General features: G+C 36.8%; 1 protein-coding gene across 1 annotated transcript in view; it reads right to left on the bottom strand.

Moving 5' to 3' along the window:
- The window catches only part of cntnap5a (contactin associated protein family member 5a), a 137,048-nt gene that overhangs the window by 108,515 nt on the left and 6,319 nt on the right, over positions 1 to 22,214 (bottom strand). Inside the window, exons 2-3 of the mRNA XM_059342270.1 lie at positions 7,327 to 7,437; positions 4,532 to 4,725 (exon numbers count right to left, since the gene is read on the bottom strand). Coding sequence (XP_059198253.1) covers positions 4,532 to 4,725; positions 7,327 to 7,437 — 305 coding nt within the window. The remainder of the gene's footprint in view (positions 1 to 4,531; positions 4,726 to 7,326; positions 7,438 to 22,214) is intronic.

The following is a 22,214-nucleotide window of genomic DNA, read 5'->3' on the forward strand; positions in this document are numbered from 1 at the left end:
CAGTCATATCAGCAGCTGCTGCTCTCTCATTAGTCCCCCTCGGTTCAGTTTCTGGCAGTGAGCCGTTACCTTTGAGCTTCACTTGTTAAAATGCCAGACGGATGTGAGTAAGTACCAGCCAAAGGTCTTGGTGAAAGCTGTAGTTAGTCAGCTCGAGTGTGAGTTTCAGAATAAGAGATTTCTGACTAATTGGCTGACATTCATCCTGCACTGTACAAATTATACTATAAATCCAACTTCACAAAGAAGAGATGGGAGGAATGAGTGTGCATTGAAAACACATCAGTAAATAAAAAGCTCAGTCACGCCTGATTTTAATGCTTGCCAAGTTTCAGAATCCTGTTTTCTCTGGTATGATACAGCACTGTACGCCACGGCTGAGTGCTATATTAAATTTAATATTTGAAACAGTACAGCACTTTCTCTTTCCCTCTCATGGGTCACTTACAAGAGGTGATAGCCGCAGGTCATGTTGGTAATATCTATACATAATGTCTGCTCTCCTCACTGCACAGCAGCCATATTTCCCTTTGCAAAAATAATAATATGAAGACAGACTGGATAACACACAGAGGAAATGTCCTGGTGAACTTTGCTCTGGAAATATTTCATATAATTTGCACAGCAGCTGTATACCTTTTTTTTTTTTGGCGCTAATTCAAAGTCAGAGTTATTTTATTTTGTTCTTGTTTGCCTAAAGAAATTTATCTGTGGTTAAATATCTAAAAATGACAACAACAGAAAATGCAAATGTTTGGCCAGATGGTACATGAGATCTGGTTTGAGGCATCAGCAGACTAAGCTGCTGCCCATCAGTGGCCCATAAAAGGGGCACTTTTGAGCTCTGCTCATAATTTAAGGATTTAAGTATGAGTTAATATCCTATTTCAACTCTCCATAATAATAGAAATGTAGTTGTTTAAGCCATTTCTGTTGAAGTAGAGTGTTTTTCCTCACATTTGATGATTGCAGAGCTTAGTAAAGAACCCCAACAAGTCGTTTCAGGGTTTTTTGCTCTTTTTACATTTTACTCACTGTGGCCTTGTATTTCACTGCAATATATAAATTATACATCAAATCTAAAGTCTTGCAGCTCTATGGAATCAGCACAATCTTGGCTCGAAATAAACAACACAACAAATGTGTTTTGTGCAGTATAACACAGTTAAAATGACAAAAAATATTATTTTTTAAAATTGGAATAAAATGGAACTTATATGTGCAACACTTTTGCAAGTGTCATGAATATTGGGGGAAAAAATTGGGTCTCCACATGGTATACATGTTGAACTATTGTCCCGTTTTCCAGCCTCTCCTGTCCTCTCCTAAATATTTGTCACGTGACCGTTCGTCTCAGTAGAACAATCATGGCTTCACAGTGTCGCTAAGGAGCAGAATTAAATGTTATTTTTCACAGGATCTAGTTTTTCCAAGGGCTTTATTTGTGGCATATTTTTAAATGAGACATGTAGAATAAAGTGATTCTGACAGAAATATTCAAGGACATTTTTGGCGGTTACGTGTTTCATATGTTAGGGTTTAGAGGTTAAACTAAATAAAAAATGCTGGGTAGTGAAGTTTATATTAAATGTTAGTTAAATGGATGTAAAAAGCGTATATATGGAGACCATTTTCAGCAGTCAGTAACAGTGTGAAAGACTTAAAAGGCTTGTGAAGGGGGATTCTGACTTGGCTTCAAAAGAGTTTCAGAATAAGAACAGTCTTATTCAACCGTGTGATGCTTTGTCATCTCTAATTCCTATATAGCAGTAAAAAAAAAAAAAAAAGTAAGATAAATCCTAGAAACCAACAAATAACACTTGACATAATGTCCACCCTCACAGCTTGTTAAATTTAAACACAATGGAGAATAAAAATAAATAAATAAATAGCACTATACTGCAGTGACACGCCGGTGGGCAACTCCACACACTGCTAATTGGACTGCCAAGTACAAAAACTTGCATAATAACTATTTAACATCTTGTCAGCAGCCTTTGACATAACTGGGCCAAACACAATAAAGGAGTGATAACATGTGCCAACATCAGCCTATTTCCTGAGACCTTTAGTCCTCATACAGGCTGGCAGAACAACTCGTGACATTACAGGGATGCGTTTAAAAAGCAGAATAATAATTGCATTGACACCAAACACCTCCCACACCTTCAAATGTGTCTGAAGAGGTGAGAGGATGAGCAACAGGACCTGTGACGACATCAATTAACTGGTGACAGAAGGACAGAATGTCTATTATTATAATTATGATTATTTTGCATGTGATATACCATTAAAAAACTATTGTTCATGATGCCATTAGACATATCAGATCAATACTGTTATATATATATTGTCAGTATATTGTATAGATTATAATGTTTGTGTTGTAGTGGGTTGTATATAAAACTGGGATAGTTGCTGTGTTGTATATTCAATTTAATATTTATATATACATACAGTCATGAAAACGTGACTGGTAGGTAGATTTGAGTCTAATCTTCACAATACAGGAGTTCATGATATTGTGTCGAGAAATAAAAAAATACCCAAAAAAAGCTGTCATTGCTGCAATCAAGGTCAGAAATTATCGTGGTCAAGTCCATATATCATACAATAAGTCAATATCGTAACTATCGTGACAGGCATGGCATCAATCTTCTCTCCCATCTCCTGAGAAGAAAGCGGAATTGCATATTTCCAAATACCTCGCAACACTGAACAAGTAATGTATGTTGCAACCTTATGCATGTCTTTATTGGAAAATCAAGTTAGTGAGTTGTCATTTGGAGAAACTGTAGGATTTTCTCTCCAAGGTCAAGGTCAGGTTTATTTCTAGAGCACCTTATACACAACCAAGGTTGACCAAGGTGCTTTACATAACTGAATAACAACAAACAATCCAAAAGATACATGAATGAATAACAATAAACTCTGTGTCCTCCAGTTTTGGGATACAGCAAAGCTCTGTGAAATGTAGCATATGTATAAATATGAGTCAACATCTACAGATAGAGAAGGGGGGAAAATTGTTTGATACAAAGTAGTTAGCAGTAGTTGAATTTAATAAAAGCCAATATGGAGTCTTTTTAAAACTTAAGACACTTTTTAACTTTCACTTTTTTCTGTTTAAGAGGGCAGTGAACACCTCATGTATATCAAATGTAAATGGAAGACTGGCCTAGTTTCACATTCGTAGAGTGGACCTCGGTGGCGCATATGCACCAATTATGAGCTGCTCTCATGCACCATTTTTCTTTTTTGGTGTGAAGTGTCGTTGCCCTTTTACAAAGAAATGGATCATAAAATGTTAAGGAAAAAAAATACAATATATCAGCTACATCACTACAGCTCCCACTGTGGGGTCTTTGTTGGTACTTACAACCACTAGGTACACCTGTTCAACTGCTTGACAAATATCTAATCAGCCAATCACATGGCAGCAGCTCAATGCATTTAGGCATGTAGACGAGCTGCTGAAGCTCAAAGCGAGCATCAGAATGGGGAAAAAGGTGATTTAAGTAACTTTGAACGTAAATATCCAGAAAGCCTTGATGTCTTGTTGATGCCAGAGTTCAGAGGAGAATAGAAAGACTGGTTCAACAGGAACTAAAATAACCACTCATTACAACCAAGAAACCATCTCGGAACACACAACACGTCCAACCTTAAAGCAGCAGAAGACCACACTACCACTTTACTAGGTACACACATCATCTAATAAAGTGGCCAGTGAGTGTATTTTTCAGTTTATTCTCACGTCCCCTACTGTATTCTGTAGATTTTAAGACACACACATTACAAAAACTTGGTGAAAAAGTTTCAGAGTGAACAACTAAAGAAACAAAACAACACAATCGCTAACAATCTGCATGCGTTACATTATGTTTTCTGTGTAGGTTTGTTTCTTTCAGTGTTGGAATGTAACTAAGTACATTTACTCAATTTAGAGAAAAGAGCATTTAGCTAACAGCTTTAGTTACTTTTCAGGTCGAGGTTTAAAATAAAAAATATGATCAATTTTAAGTGATTAGACATTTTTCTTTTAATTAAACTTAATTACTTAAAATGAGCACTATATTTAACAAAATTAAAAAGATCTTTACATAAATGCATCAATTCAACCATCTAATAACATGTTAAGAATATATAAAACAATCTGAGTGGAGCTATTCTCCATAACCAGTTCTTTTACTTTTGAAATTTTACGTACATTTTGATGCTAATGTAAGTTTTCAATGCAGGACTTTTACTTGCAGTGGAGTAATTTCACAGTGTGGTATTAGTACTTTTACTGAAGTAAGGGATCTGAATATTTATTCCACCATTGGTTTCTTCAACATTTTGAATATTTCCACGCATCCAAAACTGGCTTTATATGTATATATATTCTGCTTGGATTGGGTTGTAGACTTATACAGCAAACTAACAATGATTCAGATAGAAAGTAGATATCTGTCATTTCCCAGCTTGGGATAAATAAAGTATATCTATCCATCCATCCATCTATCTGAAACATCTCTTGCAGACTCACCCCGACCCCGTCCTCGTGCCTGTACTGTTTCCAGGCCCGTCCCGTGTCACTGTAGAGCAGGAGGTAACTGCTGACCCAGTCCCAGCTGTCATAACGTCCCTGTGTGGCAACAGCCGTCACCTCCATCTGCTCCCTTAGATCCACCTGGAGCCAGGGCTCCTGGTCAGTCACCATGGGAGACCAGCCTCCCGCTCCTGAAATCATGCAGGCAGAGAGAGAGGGGGTCCATTAAACATCGATAGTGTGTATATCGACACAATGAAAAGCAGAACGTTGTGGTTTATGCCGAGTCGCCACACAGCTCGGATTGCAGAAATTCTAAAAGAGCGAGTGTCTTCACATGAAAGGCTTTCAAGGTGAAGTTGCTCTCCAGCCGCATCAATGGAGGTCGTCCGCCTCACTTCTTGGAAAATAGCTGATTTAATTTTGAAACGTGGACAGGCTCGCTCGAGAACTTATAAAGAGCAAAAATCCTTCTGCAGCTGCACAAGCCTACCTCTGTTCCACAAGCCTCCTCTCAACAATATCAAGTGTGTGACTGTCATTTGTATCTCTGGATGAATCAGACATGGAACTGGAGATTTTCTCTTCATATTAGAAAAGGTGCTCTGTGTTTGAGCAATGAAAGAGTGGTTTTTGTTAGTATTCTCCAGCTGTATCTGCATATATGAAGTCTGTCCAAAGCTCAGGAGCTGGAGGTTTTTCCTTTGTTTGTTTCTTAAGTTGCATCAGAGCAGTGACTGAGAATAAAGCAGCTTGCAGCCTTTTGGCCTCCTGCACACTGCAAATACACCAGGAAACATAAATTATTACACACTTTTTGTTCCATATATTACACTCATGGTTTATTTAGTATGGTCGGCAGTAAAGATTCAGACTGATTATTTCAGCAGATTAATCAGGTTAATTAATACCAGTTTGAGACAATTGTTATCGGCCGATAGAGTTCACAAGGCTGATTATTTATTTATTACAGTACTTCAATTAGCTAAACACCAGCAAAGGCCACTACACTTTTTTTTATTTATTTATGTATATAGGTTAAAATATTTTAGTCTCTCTTAGATGTTTGTTCTCTCTATCTGCAGATAAATGCTGTTGTTTAGTGCACTAAAACTTTTGTTTAAAAGAAGTGCACTGCAGACAGAGTGCAGATCTACTAAAGCAAACAGAGAAAATGCAATAAAACAATAACATCACTGAATTAATGTTCATTTAAGTTCAGCCAATTGTGTCTCATTCGTGATTATTTTATTTTCATCAGCATTAGCAGTTGGTAATTAGCATTAGCAAAAGATATCGGTTGAAAACTAATGCAGGAGTTTCCATGTGTAGCACATTTCAGTACAGTCACACTAAAGTTGATCTTTCCATAGGTTTACCTTCAGTCATTCTAATATCTTACCTGATGACAGACTGGCGCAAAACATGCAAGAAACAAAACCAAGAGCTCTTAAATACAGGAAGTGGTCAGCTCAGTGATCAGCTTGTGATCAAGGGCACGTTCAGGTAACATAATGTTCAAACTGTCTACTGTAGCAAAACAGTGCCAACCTTTTTATTATTGACCATGCCCTAGTTTAAATTAATTTATCCAGAGTTAGTTTTTTTTAGTTGACCCCCATTGATGTGATAATAATAATAATAATAATAATAATAATGATAATAACAATAATAATAATAATAATAATAATAATAATAATAATAATAATAATAATAATATTTTTTTAAATAGTCAGCAATTGAGTGACAATAAACAATAATGATGTGTATTTAGCTATTGTTTTCATATTTATTCTTTATTTTCTCAGTTATCATTTATAGAATTATCTGGCAATGTAATGTGTTGTTTGTATAATGTATAATAATGTTAAATATTAATTAATAAAGATTTTATGCTTGAGAAAGTAGTTCTCTGGATGCCTTTACAGAGTGGTGAAAAATAATCCATGTACAGTCCACATAAAAGGTGTACTTTCATTACAGCTTAAAAAAAATCTATATCAGCAACCATATCAGTTATAGATGCATTTTCCTTCTAAAATCAGTATCAGCATCCATTTCAAAAATCCCACATTGGTTGGGCAATAATAGTAATTTTCATAAAATAATTTAGTGTGTGTAGAATACACAATTTAGCATGTCAGAAGAAGATTTAGTATATTTGGGTACAGTGTGTGAATAGCAATATGACAAAAAGATCAGTATGTCCACTTAATCTGATCCATCTTGCAGTATGCAACTCAGCATGCTTTTCTAGCTATTCTGACCCACAGGCCACTGCACATAAAGCATTTATATGAGCCGGGGGGTGAAAGTTCAAGGCGGCATGTGATGATGAGGTCACATGTCCCAAATGTATTCATGCTGAATGCAACAGTAAAAAGCTGCTGCAGCAGGTACAAAGAAAAGTACAATGAGAAAAAGAAGAAATTTCAAACGCAGCACGAGTCCCTTTCTTTGTCATGTACCCGCGACTGTATTTGTTCAGACTAATTAGAATATTTGTAATTTAGTTGGAAACCTATTTGATTTCAGTCCACCGGTAATTACCCATAATCATTATCTTTTCAAAAATACTGAAACAGTGTCCCTCTGAACTGCAACATGTGGCGAATGCAGCACGGCGTCATACCTCGCTGCTCATTTGTCACAGCCTTCAGAAACAATCCGTGTGATCATTACACAGACGGTTCACATGAGCGTTTTATGGGAACTGCTGGTGCAGCAGGTGGGTGGTGCGTGTGCATGTGTGGATATTAAATCCACGCAGGAACATCCTTTCTTGTACTCACCGTCTCTTCTGTTGAGCTTGCCGTTGTAAGCAGCATAACCGACGGAGGACTGAGAGGAGCTCTGGAAGGATGAGTGGGGTAACGAGGATGCCAGAGGGCCATTGCAATTATCTGTGAAAGAAAAGACAAAAGAGAGGCCTTTTGCTTTAAAACATTCATTTTTATCTGAATATGTTAAGGATGGTTATTATGACAGGGTTTCACTGCTCGCTAAATCTGGATTCACTCAGATCACAGGAATAATGGAAAATTCATCCTTGAGAAGTTAAACATGTTGGTTCAAAGTGCATCTTTACCTGTCTGTGGTTGAGTTTTAAAGCAAGAACTGGGGGAAAATAACAGGGCTGCCTCACTTATCCAGTTCTCAGACACCTCAAACAGTCTATTAACCCATGCAGTGACCCCTGAAAATAGCACAGAAGACTCCTCGGCTCCTTTTGTGTACACGCGTGTGTGTATGTGTGTGTTCTTTTTTTTTTAATCCAACACTGTGAGATTACATCACGTCCAACAGGCAAGGACAGATTAAGAGTCCAGTGATCTAAACCTGTCAGTCCCGTCTTCCTCTGATCCACCCTACCCGCCACAATAAGAGCACAACAACAGCTCTCTGCTGTTTGGCTTCACTTGAGTGCAGAGCTGCATTAAGGCCTGTATCTGAGGACATAATGAAAACTGGCACCAGCCTGATTACAATTATCCCTGTGCTCTCTCCATCAGCGTGCGGTTCACTCCTCTGAGTGAGAGAGGCTTTTTGTTTTTGGATGCCATTTTACTCAAAGTTCACATGGATTCCGAGCACATCTGGAGTGGCAATTGGCCATCCATCTGGTAGACAAGAGCACAGCCGAACTGACAGCATGAGCTCGCTCTCCTTTTGGGCGTACCACCAAATTTTCAACTGACCTGATTTGACTGCTCTCAGATCGCTTGCCAAGAGATTTCTCTAATCCTGATTTCAAGTGTGACTAAAGTGGATCAAGCTGTTTAGTCCAAGACTCAAATTATGGCTGGGCTGCAAGTTGCAGATGTTCATTGGGGGAATGGGAACAGTGGCATGCCATCTTAACACAACACTGCTGGAGCGGAGGTTATTATGCAAGCACAGCACTCCTAATCTGTCAAAAGTCTCCCAAGTCCCACGTTTGATCCCTTTAGGCTCCCTCATCCTATCTTCTGTTCAATCTGTACAAAACAACAAGACCTTGATAAGGTGAAAGAAACCCTTCCTGATGCTCTGAAGTTGACAGGTGGAGTGAGGTGCTGTGCAAGAGCAGAGGATGTTTCTCCAAGTGCAAAATGTGCATCTCAGAGCCGCTGTTGTTGTTTACAGATTTGGTCTTGAGCCAAATGCCTGGCTGTCAGTCACAAAGACTTATGGATGGAGGATGATTTGCCTGCAAAGCTGCTCCTTGGCCTGTGGGATAACTGAAAATCCTCTGAAGCTGACTCACGATCTCCGTGCAAAGGCTCAGGGGCTCGAATCTTACAGCCAAATGAACCCAGACGTGGATCTGAATGCATGGACATAAACACAAGCAAGCACGACGGCCGGCCAAGAGGGAACACTTAATCTGCTTTTGAAATCATAAGTAGACCAGCTGATTTTAAGAGCTTTCAGTTTCAGTCACAGAAGTGCGATGATGTGTTTTTTCCCCCGTAAAGACCGACAGAAGGCCGGCACAGAAGTGTCATGTTGACACTCTCGGGTTTGCAGCACACCAGAGGTTATCACTGATTGTGTTGCCGATAAAAATAATAGATAAAAAAGAGCAGCGCCTGCACACGAGCGCAGAGCAGACAATTTATTTAGTGACCTGACAGAGTTTAGACCGAAACAAAACTTTGTATATTTGAATACATTTGTGGTTTGGAGTCAGTGTGCCATTACCGTTATTCTAAGTTTTTCTTATCCCATAAAGAGACCAAATGTTCCCTCACGTCTCTGTGGCTCTCAGCTCTGAGCCGGGTCCTGCTGCTGATATACATCTTTAAAACTTTCCCATTTTAAAGCTAAACAGTACACTTAGACTAGAGCTGCTATGTTTGACTGCAGTTCCTGAGCAACCATTGACATGATGTCAGCTGCATTTGTTTTGTTATTTTCCTTTAGGCAAGCTGAATTCTTGAAAAATAGAATTAGGAGAACCAAGAGAAGGCAGAAAAACACGCTTCCTTTACCAATTATCTGTGTCATGTATTACTGTCAGGCAAGGCTGCACAATTTTAAAAAATGCAATCATAATTTGGGCTAGTGCAAAATCCAATTTGCAGCAAGGTGTAGATATGCAAGATATCTTCTTAATTAAGTATTATTGTGCTGCAAGACGTCATAAAAAACATTTGTTTAGTAGAGATCACACCATGAACATTTTTAATATATTTTTCAATGAAAATTCAAAAAGGACGGAAAAGATTATCATTCACTTCAAAATCATGAATATTTTTTATTTCCACATGGTGCAGCCGTACTGTCAGGATATTATGATAGTTTCAACAAATATGATAGGAACATATTTATATAGAAGGGGACCAACTGTAGCTTTAATTACTGCTCTCATGCATCTCTTAGAATATGAAGTAATTTTAACAGCTGGACACTATAGTGTTACCTGAACAAGAGTAAGGAGTGCTGCATATTAGGGACTATTTTCAGCTGTGAATCAATACACATTTTGTGCTACAGTGACAATTTACAGCAGTAGAACAGTGATTGTCAGTGGGACCGATTCAGAATAAACTACATCTACCATAATGAAGAACATGTCACGTTGTGGCTCACAGACGTTGTTGGTTTTTGAAAAGAAAAACAACGGGGCTCTGTGGCACAGAGGAACTAGCTACAGTACATCACACAGTATGACAATTAGGGTGTAAATCACAAGACAATATATTGTTTCTTTGGACAACGACACAATAGAGTGAGTGTTTCTTTGGACTTTGTATTTTCTTTGTTAAGGAGTTCAATTTTTTAATGACACAAATGTTGATTCAATTCAAGGACATCAGGCCTTTAAAAGTTTAAAAATGGAATACTGTTTGTCTAAAGTTTTCACTCAGAGTCAGAATAACATCTTTCAAACTCCCAAACTACCCTTCATCCTCTTCATCATCAGCTGGGGAACTACTTTGCAACAAGTGTGCAAGTATTATCAACAAAATTCACTTTAAGAATCAAAAGTACAAATAGTCATTAGTCGTAGTTACATCAACAAATTTATCTGCACATTTTGAGGATTAGCGTGAGAAATGGTTGATGGACACACCAAAATTCGATAACACTTTTGAAAATGCGGATAAAAGTTTTTACAGCTGCTCAAGGTATTTTTTGTCTAAGAATAAAAAAACAGTTGATGCACTAAACAGAAGATGGAAACACTTTTTGCGAATAGTTGCCCAGTTGAATCGCATTCCTGAAGACATTTTGTGGCCAAAGCTGTTCGATTAGCAACCTCTAGTTATTTTTTCTCCCTTGCTCAATCTCTTCATCTTCTCCTGTTTACTGACAGATTAGCCACCAGCAACACATTGCACTGCCATCTTCTGACCAAAGTACATCTATGCAGCTTCATTAGTTTGCTCTAAAGCAGTTTTTGAAAACACCCCTAATTTGTATTTTTTTAATGTGACGTTTCAAAATTTCCTTTCAAAATCGACTTGACTTTACTGGAAACACAGCTACTGTGCATTAAAATCTGCAAAATAGTCATTGTTTTACTATTTGACTATATATGATGTATAATGTTACAATGTTTGTAGCTGTAGTTGTTTTTCTGTAAGACCCAAAGCCAGCTGTGTGAAGATGCATCTTCCAGCTGATCCAAGAAAGATTTCAATCACACTGTGTCATCTTTGAAGTGTTGTTGTTGTTTTTTCTTCCTATATGTGTTAGTCGATGGCGACTTGTTGTGAAAACCCGAAAGAAGTTAGTATTGAAATAAAGGACGTTTTAAGGTTTTACAGATATTTAGGGACAATCCTGGACAAACCAGGATGTCTGTTCCTTTTTTTCTGAAACAAATATCTTCATATATCATATTCTCTGGTGAAGGGATATGGTATGATGAAACAGAAACCGCCCACGCCTAATAGTTCCTATCCACCACTGCATCAGACTCAGTGTTTGATAGCAGCACTGACTGAGCCATACTGTACATAAAGCCCTTTTTGCCAATGCTTTCTCTGCTCATTAGCAAGCCTGCCTTAACCTGAGCACACACACAGATGGTGCTCCACAAAGAAATCAAACTCAATTATAACAACAAAGTGCCATTTGTAGCACACAGTGGCTAGATATTTTAAGCTCCGGTTGCGTAGGCATAATCCCACCTGAAGACCACTATACACCTGATCAAATAAACATGGCTCACCAGATATGAGGAAGCCTGAGTTTCCTCTTGGATATCGAGTCTCCGGAAATGTACAAACAGTTGGGATATGAGAAAATGCCAAAGGGATTTCCTAAAAATAGCATGCAATAGAGATAGTACAAGGGTAGAGCAGAGTAGAGTAGACTCCTCCACCTGACCTGATCCTTTTCTCCAGATGGATCAAACATCATGTAATTAAAGTTACAGCTGCAAAATCAGACTGCAACTCACACACGGAGCTCAGAGAGGACTGTGAAAATGCAATAAACAAATTAAAAAAAATGTTTTTTAACTTTTTAAACTACAGTATTTATATATTATATAATATCTTAAATCTTTTACAGCATTAGTAAGTTTGTTTATTTAAATATTCTGTATCCTAAGAAACTGAAATTTAAATTCTGAATCAACAGATCTCTGAAAGCCTTTGTGTCTGTCCTTGTCCTCTACCAGTGAAGATCTGATGAAGCAATTGGTGTCTGTGTGTCGTGAGGAGAGATAACGTTCCACCTCTACGGCTGCAGATTGTGGGTTTTTTCCTTTAACATTTTGTTTTTCAATTTGCAGATTAATCATTCATAAATGTATTCATGTATACAAAAAAAAGTATAAAACTGGAAATAAAGAAAAAGGATACAAATTGATAAAATTGTAAAAAAAAAAAAAAAAAAAAGGACTAATTAATTGAATGATTATTAAACAAAATCTGAAACACAACAAAATTTATGAGCCTATAAAACGTGAACTGCCTGTAACAAGTTACTGCAGCATATGTTTTAAAGTGTGGACAAACCCAAAACATTAATTACATAGTTAAATATAAATAGAGTGTTATTTTTCTCTAGTTGATTAATGAGTTAAGGGATTTATCAAAGTTGTCACTTGTTCATTTTTCTGTGAGTGATTATTTATTTATTTATTTTTTAAGATATTTTTTTGGCCATTTTCAAGGCTTTATTGATAGTGAGAAACAGAGTGAAAGGGGGAGACAGAGGGGAAGACATGCGGGAAAGGGCTCCGTGTCGGATTCGAACCTGGGCCGGCCGCTCACGAGGGCTGTGCCTCTATGGTACGCGCTCTACCAGGTGTGCCACCGGGGCACCCTTGAGTGATTATTTTGACTAATGTCTCCACAACACAGAACAGAAACTACCAGCCAGAGAGAAATTATTAAAAGTAAGAACTTTGTAAATTAAATGTTCTCCACTTCAACTATAACCTTACAGATATTGATCAAAAAGATGAACAGCATTATGCTAATGCTTTACTTTTATTCTGTCATAATGAAAACATGTAAAAGCAACCCACACATAACACACGTATCAATATATTAACAAGCATATAAATAATTCAGCATACATTGCAGTCAATATATAAATATCATATAATATCTCGCCATGGAATAGAAGTGCATATACACATATAATACTGCACTTTCTAAAGTATCTATATTTTACTTTACTTGTAGTGAAATATTCTGCTTTTAACTATTACATTCATTTGACAAATGAAGTTCCTGGTAGATTTTGGTGGATTTCTATCGGCAATTTCACATCAGTAAGTATCAGAAACATATTTACTTTCAGGATTACTAAAAATACATTGTTTATTGTAAAAAGAAACTGTAAAAACGGTCATTAGCATTGAAATTTGAACTTTCCAACTGTCCTTGAATAGATCATATGTTATGAAAGTTTACATTTAAAAAAGTGACCAAAACGAAGCTTAAATTTGTGATATTTCTTTCAAAATCACTTTATTCTACATGTCTCATTTAAAACGCATCAAAAAAATAAAATAAATAAATTCTGCTCCTCAGCTACACTGTGAAGCCATGATTGATTCTGCTGAGGCAAAATCTGTTTACACAGAGCTAAGAGGAGAGGACAGGAGAGTAAAAATTCAAATAATCCAATATGTGGAGACCAAATTTTTTTTCCAATATTCATGACAATTGTGGGCACTTTGAAAAGATATACATATATATATATATATATATATATATATATATATATATATATATATATATATATATATATACATTGCAGTGCAATACAAAGCCACACGCCCTGAAACAACTTGTTGGGTCAGCAGTTAAGCATAAGTGTTAATCTTGTTGTCTGTATGTTTATATATGTAGTGATGGAAATAGATTTTTGTATCTTATTATATATCCATCCATCCAGTGATTGCTATGAGTAATAAAGCACTAACAACAATGCACAGCACCTTTACAGCAGAGATTAACACCATGAGAACAGAGGCAGTCTGTTGCAGGGTGCATAGGTTCAGTCAACACAGACCACAGAGTCAATAATATCAAAGGGTGCAGCGATAGTATCTGGTAACGGAGCAGCCTCAGACCTCTGTGTGGTATCGATAAAGATTCATATGATACCTTGCATGCACTAACAGGCTTTGGGGCTCAGTGACCTCTGCGTGGCGATCTCCCGAGTAGAGCCAGGGTATCAGTTGACAATTAGTCCCACATGCTGGCTGAATTCAAGGAAGCGCACATCGATACAAATGATTGAGAAACACGGCGTTGGTGTACTGTAGCACTTCATTTCTCTGAACACTGCATATAATCTAAAGGGACCTATAAGCATTTACAGGCAGCCTGCGGGATGTTTTACTGTGCGATCGACAGCTTTAGTGATTATACACATCTCATCTGCCCGGCATTAATTATTCAACCTTCATTCAGTAGTGTAGTAAAGCGGGATTTGTGTTAATTTTCTGCAGAATTTCCGGGAGCATTTCATGTAACAGCTGGGTGAAGATGCTGCTGTGTGAATCACAAAGGTAGCAACCATCAGGGACTAATATCTTGCTGAGGGTGTGGAGAAAAAAATCTATACAGCATAGTATTGCAATATTTTACGTGGCAGCTTCAGCACAGAGACACCAAGTCTCAATATTTAATTTATAAATGATTCATGCAAATAGAAATTCAACTTCTTGGTTCTAATATAAGAAAATCAGTTTAAATGTGTTTACTCGTTTTATTTCACCCTGATTTCAAACCAGGACCAACCAGAACCAGAACTGTATATAAAAACGGATGATAGAGTTGGGCTAATGGACAATGCCCTCAACATCTACACCTGGTTGTGTGTAACATTCCTGATTTATATAATGGTGCACTGGCTGATTTCACGAGTGCAATGCAAGGTGCACACTTGGGCTGTCACATCGACAGATCTACGGTAGAATAAAATAATTTCAAAGTAATTGAAATGTTAAAGAACACACTTATTTTTACAGTCTATATGTACTGCACTCATTTCTATTAAAATAATAAATAAGATGATGATGATTCTTAATATTAAAGCCCCCGGATGACTTCCACAGACAATATCATCATCCATCGTGATGTTAGACACCGTCATATGGACGAAATGACAGCTCCCCACTAGTGAAGCCAAAACATCTGGATCGCCTCCTGGTGGCTGGCTGCAGTACAGATTATAAACCCCGCCCGCCCCATGTTAGTGGGTGGGACATGAGCCAAACTAAAAACTCTATGTTGTCATTTTAGGTCTATCCATCACACTGATGTTTGTTTAAGGTTTTTTTTTTTTTTTTAAAGAAATTTGGTTTTAATTAGTTATGTTTAATTACAAACTGGCTCAATGTGACGTCACCAGAAAAAGATTAAGATGGCAGCTGCCGTTTCAGGGAAGTGGAGAGACGTCTTCCATTCTTAATACCATCTGAATGCACTTAGTGCTACATCTTGGTAACATATACTCAATTGAAATACACTATAAGACATTATAGTTTAAGTTAAAATTGATGAACTTTAATTCACAGATACTTTGTATCTGTAAATATACTCTGAATTCCGAATTGTACAAATTCTGCTTTTATTTACATCTAAAAGCATCCCAACTTTTTTAGAATCAGGGCTGTATTTCAAGTGGTGCTATATGGAATTGGGAGCAACATGTTGGTGGCTGAGCTGTGCTCTAACATGCACGCACAGCTGGACTGGCTGCCTCAACAGTTTGTTGTTGTCCGTTGTCAACAGAGAACATAGAAAGTCCAATTAAACTGCAGACACAGAGGGAGCATTGTAACTATTTAACAGTCATTTACTGTCAAATTCTCCAGCTGCTAAAGAGGCTGCAGAACTTTATTTGGAACAAAATCCATTGTTCAAAATATGTGTATCGTAGTCCACAGACATTTGCATCCAGTTGTTGGACTAAACAGACAGTTATACAGGCAGTTAAGTAAAAATGATTAAGGTGAAATTAACAGACTGGAAATCTTTTTCATAAAGAGATGATGACTAAGTTTTCCTTTGGAAACATAATATGCATTTGAAAAAAGTGCATTAATTGCAATAACAGTGGAAAGAATATTGATGATATTATAGTGATATTAGGGCTAAATTTAAGTAACAGTGTGATATTGGAGGGCAGAACATCTTAGTAATAACATCATATTAGAATATGTCTTTTACTGTGTAAGTTTCAGGATTTATTGCTCGTGCTTCTGTCCAAGAGTGGGCAGTTTTCTTAAAAATGTCCTGAAGTAAAACAAGGTTGAATTGAGTCTATCAGGTATCATTTGGATATAAAGATATCTATAAAAGCAACATTTACTTCCGCATAAAAGAACTGATATTGATTTAGTAGTCTGACTTAGGGTTGAGACAAGAGGAAAACATCTTTGGTAGAGAGTGGTTTCTCATAGAGTGGTATAGATTTTCTTTTTCTTTTTTTTTTCAAAAAGAAGCTTTTGTAACCAGTTTTTCCTAAAGGGAATGAAAGTTCAGGGAGTTTCACATCAGTGCTAAAAAAACTGATTGAGTTTTTTCTCTTATAGCTTTATATAGCATCCCGCATGTGAGTGTGGTCATGCATGGGCGGTCACTCAAGACAAGACACATTTATAGATATGATGCTGGTGCCAGGGTGCTGCCCTCAATCTGTTTGGAGGTTTTTATTTGTTCAAAGCAGCTGCCACAGGCGGAATAAGCCACAACAGCACAGTAAAACTATATGCATGCACTGTAAAAATACAGACTTTAAACCCAAGTCCTTCAAAATAAATACAAAAAGTTATTACTTTTTAATCTTTAACCATCTGCACCCCAACAAGCCATTTCAGGATGTTTTTTTCCTCTTTTTAGAATTTACTCACTGTGACCTTGTATTTCCCTGCAATATGCAAACATATATATTAAATATATAGAGTCCTGTAGCTCTATGGAATCAGCAAAATCATGGCTAGAAGTGGGGAAAAACTCAAAAATGCCTTTTGTGTAGAATAAGAGTTATAATGACATAAATCATAAAAGAAAAAACACAAGTTGAATTTCTCTGAGAAATGTGACCGTTCATCTCAGAAGAATCAATCATGACTTCACAATGTCGCTGAGGAGCAGAATTCAATGTTTTTAACAAGATCTATATCCAAACGCTTGATTTTTTTGGACACGTTTTAAATGAGACGTGAGATATTGACAGAAATATCACAATTTTAAGCTTCATTTTGGTTACTTTTTCGAATGGAAACTATGATCCGTTCAAGGACTGTCAGAAAGATCAAAGTCTGAAGATAATGTCTCTGGGTTTTTTTCCAATGTACTCTCCATAACATTCAGTTTTTATGTGTTTTGTTTTTGACAGCAGACACTGCTGTGCACATTTCTAAGGTGCAGTTTTTCTCGACAGACCTCCTTGTGGTGCAGCTTCCTTTTCTCTAACTCTGCATGTTGATCCAGTGAACTGCCGCCTCCACATTACACACATTTGCTCAAGCTCCCTGTAAATGCATTATGATCAATATCAAATCATAAGAGTGTGGAAATGCAGGCCTGTGTCTGATTCTCAGGTAATCACACAGTGTAATTACATACAACAATAAATGGTGCTATCTGGCCAGTGTATGAGCAGGCACTGGCTGTGTTTTTTTCTTTTAATTTAACACTTAATTTCTTTAATTCTTAATGCTCAAAACAGAATCATATTTTTCTGCCTTGTTTTTCATCACTGTAAGCGTCCCTTGCTGATTATTGCATCAATCTTATTGGCACGGTTGATAGAAAGTGGGTGTTGATAATCCTTTCAGACCCTCTGCCAGTAACACTGAAAATAAATAGAGGATGGAACTTACAGACTCCACGGCTATTTGAAGCATATTCATTGCACTCTATAGATTGGGAATTGGTGCAGCATCACGGTGTGACCAATACAGCTGGAAATGGAAAGGGCCTCCACTGGCGCCACATTCATCACGATGGATTTTTTCTGCCCCCGAGAGACTGGGCAGAAATTATTTCTCTAAATAGTCTTATATCATGTGTCCAGTGTGTTTTCTTCTTGTTCATTACAATCAAAAACCATTTTGTTTCTGTGCACCAGATCTGCAAAGGACAACCATGTAAAAAACACATATAAAGCACCGTATTGAAACAGATTCTTGTCCTTTACGGGTGGGTGATATGAGGATGAATATGGTGACATGATATGCATTTGTCTACTGTCATAGATTTTGCCACACAGTAAAAAAAAGTTGAAAAACACTCATTTTAAAAAGAAATACACACACACACACACACACACAGAGAGAGAGAGACAATAAGTGTTTGGTAACTTTTGCTGCTAGACTTTTTACCATTTTTTTTCACATTAAATTTAAAGTTTTACTGTAAGAAAAGTTGCCTTAATTTACATAATACATTCAGTAATATAATATAGATTTTTGTATTTTTAGAATTCACTGTAATTTAACTTTCAAGACCATAAAGACCATTAAAAAAGGATAATATATTAATCCCTATTATATTCCTATAATAATCCCAATATAATAGTCCCAGTCTCAGCATCTATTTTATGGTTCATATTTGTAATAATAGTTATTTATTTCATTTTAAAGTATTTGCAATCAATGTAGAAAAAAACAAGAAAACCCTGTAAAATAATACAATACTATTTATTATTAATGTTGACCAATTTGTTGCAATTACATTTAAATTTTACATTTGAATTATTATTTTATTTTATTATTTTTATTCTGTTTGAAGATTTTCTTTACCTTACTTTTTTTTCTGCTTCATCATGTATCACTTTTTAATTCTTAATACATTTTAATACATCTATGATTTTATTTGTTACATTTTGTTGCTTTGTAAGTTCGGAATGTAATGTCCCAGTCAGACCTGATGTTGCCTGAGACATAATGTTTCCAGTCTCTCAGAGGCCAGCTTATTCCCTCCTCTATTGCTCTAAGGTTTCTTACATTTTTATCACCATCGAAGTTTTTTTTTTCCTTATCTGATATGAAGGTCAGAGGACAGATGCTGTACGGACCGTTAAGCCCCCTGAGGCAAATCTGTGATTTTGTGCTTTGAAAAAATAAAATTGAAATGAACTGAACTGAATTGTGGGTAACAGTGGCACCCTTTCTTTCAGACCACACCCATCTTTTTTCAGTTAAACACCTTTTATATTTGTGATTGCATCTTGCACAGTTGGGACACTCTCAAAGACACAAAATCCGTCCACAGAGAGACAGACGAGCATGAACTAAAAACCACTTCTGTGGTCTGTGTCCCCATTAGAGTGGGTGTCTCCAGGACCACATATTGCCCTGATAACACACACACACACACACTCACACAAGGTCATAACAACAGCAGCCACACGCCGTCGCAGCTGGTAATAAATGCTCCAGAAAATTATTGTAACATAGAGATAATGTATATCGATATTGTTGTATAAAATGACACATGCCGTGATGCCACACTGGCTGAATTGTAAATGACTTTAGCAGCAATATTTCACACACTCAGATAATGAAGAGAAGACTTGAAGCAGCAGCGACAGCAGCATCTGTCTGCGTGTCTCCTTCTCAACGTAGAGCCAAATAACTCGATAGAGATGCATCAGAAGAAACAAAGTGCTTTGACCAGGATGAAGAAAGAAATTGTAAAATTCTGTGTGTTTCATGTCTGTGCAGAGCTTCACTCAGTCACAGATCACACTGAGAGCTGTGAAATGTTGTATTTACCCAATTCAAGGGAATAAACACACAGTCCTCTGCTCTCTACACAACTTGAAGTCACTGATGGAGATTAATCTGTATGGAAATGTCATCTATTTGGTTTTTCCACATGAAGTTAAGCCAGTAATCTGTCCAGAACCAAAAATACTCCAAGACGTTTAACAACAACAATACTCTCCTCTCCAGAAATAAGATGTATAGAAACATAATGCATGCACTCATATACTGTACATATTGAAAAATACCAGTTTTTGAAACAATTGTTTGTATGAAAATACTGCCAACTTATTTTCCTGTTGGTTCCTTTCACTTTCTGGTTAATTTTAAGAGTTAATTTTTAGATTTTTCTAGTTTATTTAACACGTCAAGTAAAATATGACAGAACAAAATTAAATTAGAAACAACATATTCTACTTTGAAATATCTGGGAATCAACTTCAGTCCGAATAGATCACCATTAAAAAATGTTTTTCGAGTAAGCCTCTTTTACATGAGTATTTGTATACTTGCAAAAAATATATAAATATCTTTAAGTTTTGGACTTTTTGTTGAACAAAACAACACAGTTTAGGGCAAAATCTCGTGTTCTGGGACACTTTAATGAAATCTCTTTACTGTTTTTTTTTTCTTTTTGGGGGGGTTGTCATTTTATACAGACCCAATGATTAATGAATTAATTAAAAACATTTTTTTTTAAAGACACTGACTGACTAATTGAAACATAAAAAAATAAAAAATAATACTCATCTTCAGTCTGAATTAATCACCATTAAAAATATGAAAATGTGTAAAGATGCGAGTTCCAGCTTCTCCAAGCTGAGGAATTGTTGATTAAATTCCAAGAAACAGAATTTATGTTAAAAAATAACAAAAAATAACTCAACTTCAGTCAATAATTCATGAATATCAGACAGTTCATATTCCCTGTGGGATCAGGACAATGACGGAGTATTCCTTATGAACTTAACATATACTATTTCTGTATATTCTGTATTTTTTTCATTCCTGCATAGTCCTTGGTTGGTTTTTGTCGCTCAGAAGAAATGCTATGTATGTTTAAACATGAGGAAAAGAGCCTGTGCTGTCACACAGCAGTGCTCTGCCTCATTTACCTTCTGATAAATTCATCAGCACTTGAATATGTACAGCGGTAGGTGTTCCTTGAGTGCCTGCTTCACATTCATTAGACGAGTGAACCTGCAGCTGCATCATCTCCATCACACACACACACACACACACACACACACACACACACACACACACACACACACACACAATGCCAGCCCTGTTCCAGCACGTTCCAGGTGCTTCAGATAGGAAATAATTAGCAGCGAAGTATCTGCTTGCCGAGCTAACTTGAACCATGAAATAAATGTGTGTGGCTAAACCGGAAACAGATTCCAGCTTTTAACAGATGGATGCGTGTCACAGTGGGCTCCACCTGCTGCGAGGAAAACACTGCGAGCGGAGCAATATTCCTCCCACAGACCTGCGGTGAACAGTTTCAGATCACCTGGTAATAAAAGCCATTCAGCCAGAAGACTCAAGTTTCCACTCAGAGCACGAAAATTCCCTTGAAAGAAGCCTCATTGTGACAAGGCTGCGTTGTCCGAACACACAGAGGTGATGTGAATGAATTATTCCATCGTTGCAAGAATGATGCAACAACAGTGTAATGGTAAACAACACTGGCCAAAAAATAGTTACATTAATGCCAGACAGGATAGAATAATTGCAAATATCTACATACATGAGCACTGAAATGATTTAGAATTAGTTGACCAACAGAACATTCTAATTACCAATAATCACCATTAAAAAACATATGTTTCAAGTAAAAATGTACAAGTTCCAGTAATTTGGACTTTTTGTTGGACCAAACAACACATTTTAGGATATACTATATAAAATTGTAATTAAGTTTTTGAACTTTTTATATAGACCCAGTGATTAATGGATTAATAAATCACAATCTGAATCATTGCCAAGTTGTTACAGACCATGTTTTCACATACAAGGAATTTGCTGCATAAGTACAAACAAAAAGTACTTAAAATTAAAACATGTTTTTAAAAAGTAATTGACTAGCTATTTGATAATGAAAATGATCTATGGCTGCATGCCCTCAAAATTTGTAAAAATTGCTGTAATCAATTCCTTATAATAAAGATTATGTTATGTTTGTTGCAACAAAAGTGTTGGGTTGCATTAATTATTAAGTAATTTCCTGCTACTACACTCTGAAAATGACACAGTGTCACATCATGAAGACAAAGTGAACAGAGCACGTTGATTGGCTGCACACGGCCCTCAATGTGATTGTGGCTAAGTTAGCAGCTAACGGTGCTAATGTTACTGGGAACAGTCATAAAGGCTGCAGCAGTGGAGACAGAGCTAACAGACTGGCTACCACAACAAATTATTGTCAAAGAACAGTGAAGCTCAGATTAAAACACACAGAGGAAGCGTGACACCATTACTCCACTAAATCTTTACATA

The sequence above is a fragment of the Centropristis striata genome, chromosome 10 (assembly GCF_030273125.1).
Source record: "Centropristis striata isolate RG_2023a ecotype Rhode Island chromosome 10, C.striata_1.0, whole genome shotgun sequence".
Lineage (NCBI taxonomy): Eukaryota > Metazoa > Chordata > Actinopteri > Perciformes > Serranidae > Centropristis > Centropristis striata.